We start from the raw sequence: 3,084 nt of genomic DNA on the forward strand, positions 1-3,084 counted from the left end.
AAGCCTCAAGTGTGCTTGTGGCGTGACAACTGAAAACTGCTTGACCTTTTTTCTTCTAATTTTGTTTGTAGCAGTTCCAAAAAGAAGACAGTATTCATTTAGCAGTGTGGTAAAAAGAAAAAAAATGTATATGTTGTTAAAGTCATTAACACATTTAAAGTATGTTTAAAAAAAAGAAAAAATAAAGTCATTAACACATTTAGATCTTTTATCATGAAAGCTCTCCCGATCACCTCATTCCCCAGTTTTTTTCAGCTAACGAACAATAGTCTTTTTAATTTGGTGTCACGAAAATCTGGTCACAGCAAACACAATGTTTTCTAAAGCAGTTCTGGCCTCCGAGGGAGGAAAGCTCTCCAGGGCCTCCAGTGCCTTGTTTCCATGGTAACGACACAGGTCAATAGCTGAAGTCACACCTTTGCCAGCGTTGATTGTTTCTCGCAACTGTTAAGAAACAAATGCACAGTAAAAGTCAGTTTTTAAGGTACCACAATTAAATTGGGGAGGAGAGGTGGAAAACAAAGAAGGGGAGAAACAGTATAGATTCACTGTTTCTGCTTTTGAGGTTAAAGAGGACACCATCCTCCGGTGATTTTGAGGCACTAACATTCCCTAAGGCTGCTAGGTTTCAGCCCTCCAGAGCAGAACAATAGGCTCCAATTAGCCTAATTACACCTCTTCCCCAACTCCCGCCCTGTGGTATCTTGAAGTGGGCCCTGCTGGAGGGTGGTGGTGACAAAGGCAGAGGGCATTTACATCTCTGACATTTTGAATTCAGCAGCCTGATATTCTTAGGCGAGGAAGCCTTCATTAACATCCTAGTTAATAACTAATATTTTTACACTGTATGTTGGCACAATAGTCCATGTGAAAATTCAAGAAAGACACATAGTATTAGATCTGAGCACTACATTATTAAAACTGTAAGACTTTGGGAGGAATGAATTAAAATACCCTTTGTGAAGAATAAAGTCAACTCTTGCCCACAAATGGAGTTGATTTCCAATCCCTCTCCCTGATGACTGGAAAGGACCAATATGATGGTTACCCTTCAGAGCTGAAAAAGACTTATAATGATTTGGCCGGTCCACTTCCCCTTGCCCCGATTCCATCCTCTTCTCAGTGAATACCTCTAATGTCTGCTTTACTCCCTAAATCAGAAACTCGGGAGTTCTCCTTCATCCAATTCAGGCACCATGGCTCACCCATGACTGAACTTTCTGGCTCCCGGCGCCCAGTGACAAGTTCTAGTCCATGAGACATGAATGGTGCGTGTCACTTCTGGGCTGTAGCATTTAACGGTCCATGTGAGTCCCGCCAGAGGTTTCCCTCTGGTACATCAACCAGTCACATCGAAGAAGCTCCTCAGGTTGGATCCCCGAGTGGCCACGGTGAGCAATCACGGTGCCTCTCCAACCTGCACAGGACATGTAGTATGGGCAAGAGACACATCTGTTGTCTGAAGAGACCTGTCAGGTTGTCTGTGGCCATCTTGACTGATATACTCACTAAGTCCCAGCCATTCTATCTCATACAAAGCCCTCAAATTATCATCTGCTCTTCACTCTCATTGCCACATCAGTTCAGGCTATCATCATCGCTTGCCTGGGTTATTTTTGCAATCACCTCCTAAAGAGTCTTCCCACCACCAGTTCTTTGCCCCTGGACTCCATCCTTTACGCTGCCAAGATCTTTATAAAAAGCAAACGTTATCTTGCTTAAAACCCTCCACTGCCTTCCAATAGCTTTAAGGAAAAAAAAGTCCAAGCTCTTTCATGAGGCGTGGAAGTCCTTTCCCTTTCCGCCGTTTCATCATTACTTAGGGAAACTACTTGCAGCTGATGGCTTGAGACAGTCTCCACACACCCCCCTCGCCCCATCAAGCTCCCCAAATTCCACTTGGGTGGAATGTACACAGCTAGGATGACAGCCCTAAGGGGCTAGGTGCCCTTCCTTGGGGCTCCTGGAGTGCCCTGTGCATATGTGGAGTACAGCATTATTATATAGTGTAGTTTAATTCTCCATTCACTTATCTATCTCTTCATTAGACTTGGAGCTATCGTATAATGCATGAAACATAAAGGAATAAAAGAAATAACCTGCTTTACTCCCCTAATTATATAGATGAGAGGAGAGGGCCAGAGAAGCTCAGCGGCTCACACGAGATCATAGATGGATAGTGACAAAGCTGCAATCAGAAGCCAGTTTTCCTAACACCCAGTCCAGTGGCACTTAATATTATACTCCGCCAGACTCTCAACATTCTACAGGTATTTCCACACTGCATATGAACTTTGGTATTGTTTCAGCCTAGAGTTCCCTGGTTTCCTGCCATCACTGAATACATGAAGGCACTAAAATGGTCCTGGGTATCAGAGGTAGCCAGATTCAAACTCCTCTTCTAGCTCCCATCTTAGAGAGGCCAGTTAACTGCTCTGAGTTTAAAGGGGGATAAAATCAGTCCCTTGTAGAACTGCTGGGGGGGGGGGGTACTGCATGAGACACTATAGAGTGCTTGACAGTGTCTAAAACACTATAGATATTCAGAACAACTTAATTCTTCTTCCTCCTCAAGCCCTTAGCCATTGCCAAGAAAGCTACCCCATCCAAAACAGATCAAGTCTATTTTAGCTTGACGCACAGCAACCTCAAAGGTAGTTGAACTTGGATCAGACCAGCCTTAAAGATTAAAAAAAAAGAAAAAGAAAGAACATGCTTCTTATTTTCATTATCTTTAATTCCCTCAAATCTAAATTAGACTGGCCAACATTCTCTATTCTGGACTTCTAGGTTGGTAACTGCAGGCAAGTGGATATCTGCATGACTGGATTTCAATTTGTAAATATTAATTGAGCACCTATTATGTGTAAAGAGTACAATGATCCTTTTTTGCTTTATGGGTCAGGAACTAACGAAGGGTATACTGCGAAAAGCAGCAAGTGAAGGACTACAGATGACCAGAGAAATGAGAGCAAGTCTGATTAGAAGAGATTTAAGAGGGCCTTACAGAAAAGGGATTTTAAGGCATGTCCTGAGAATGTTAAGTAGTCATGGCATCGGGGTAGCAAGAAAATTATAGGGAAA

The 3,084-nt window shown here is 42.9% G+C and overlaps 1 protein-coding gene across 1 annotated transcript in view; it reads right to left on the reverse strand.

Annotated features, from left to right (window-relative positions):
* Positions 1-285: 285 nt before the first annotated feature.
* Positions 286-3,084, reverse strand: part of PDSS2 (decaprenyl diphosphate synthase subunit 2) — a 258,188-nt gene continuing 255,389 nt past the window's right edge. The window contains exon 8 of the mRNA XM_007447249.1: positions 286-444. Coding sequence (XP_007447311.1) covers positions 286-444 — 159 coding nt within the window. The remainder of the gene's footprint in view (positions 445-3,084) is intronic.

The sequence above is a fragment of the Lipotes vexillifer genome, unplaced genomic scaffold, assembly GCF_000442215.2.
Source record: "Lipotes vexillifer unplaced genomic scaffold, Lipotes_vexillifer_v1.1 scaffold515, whole genome shotgun sequence".
Taxonomy (NCBI): Eukaryota; Metazoa; Chordata; class Mammalia; order Artiodactyla; family Lipotidae; genus Lipotes; species Lipotes vexillifer.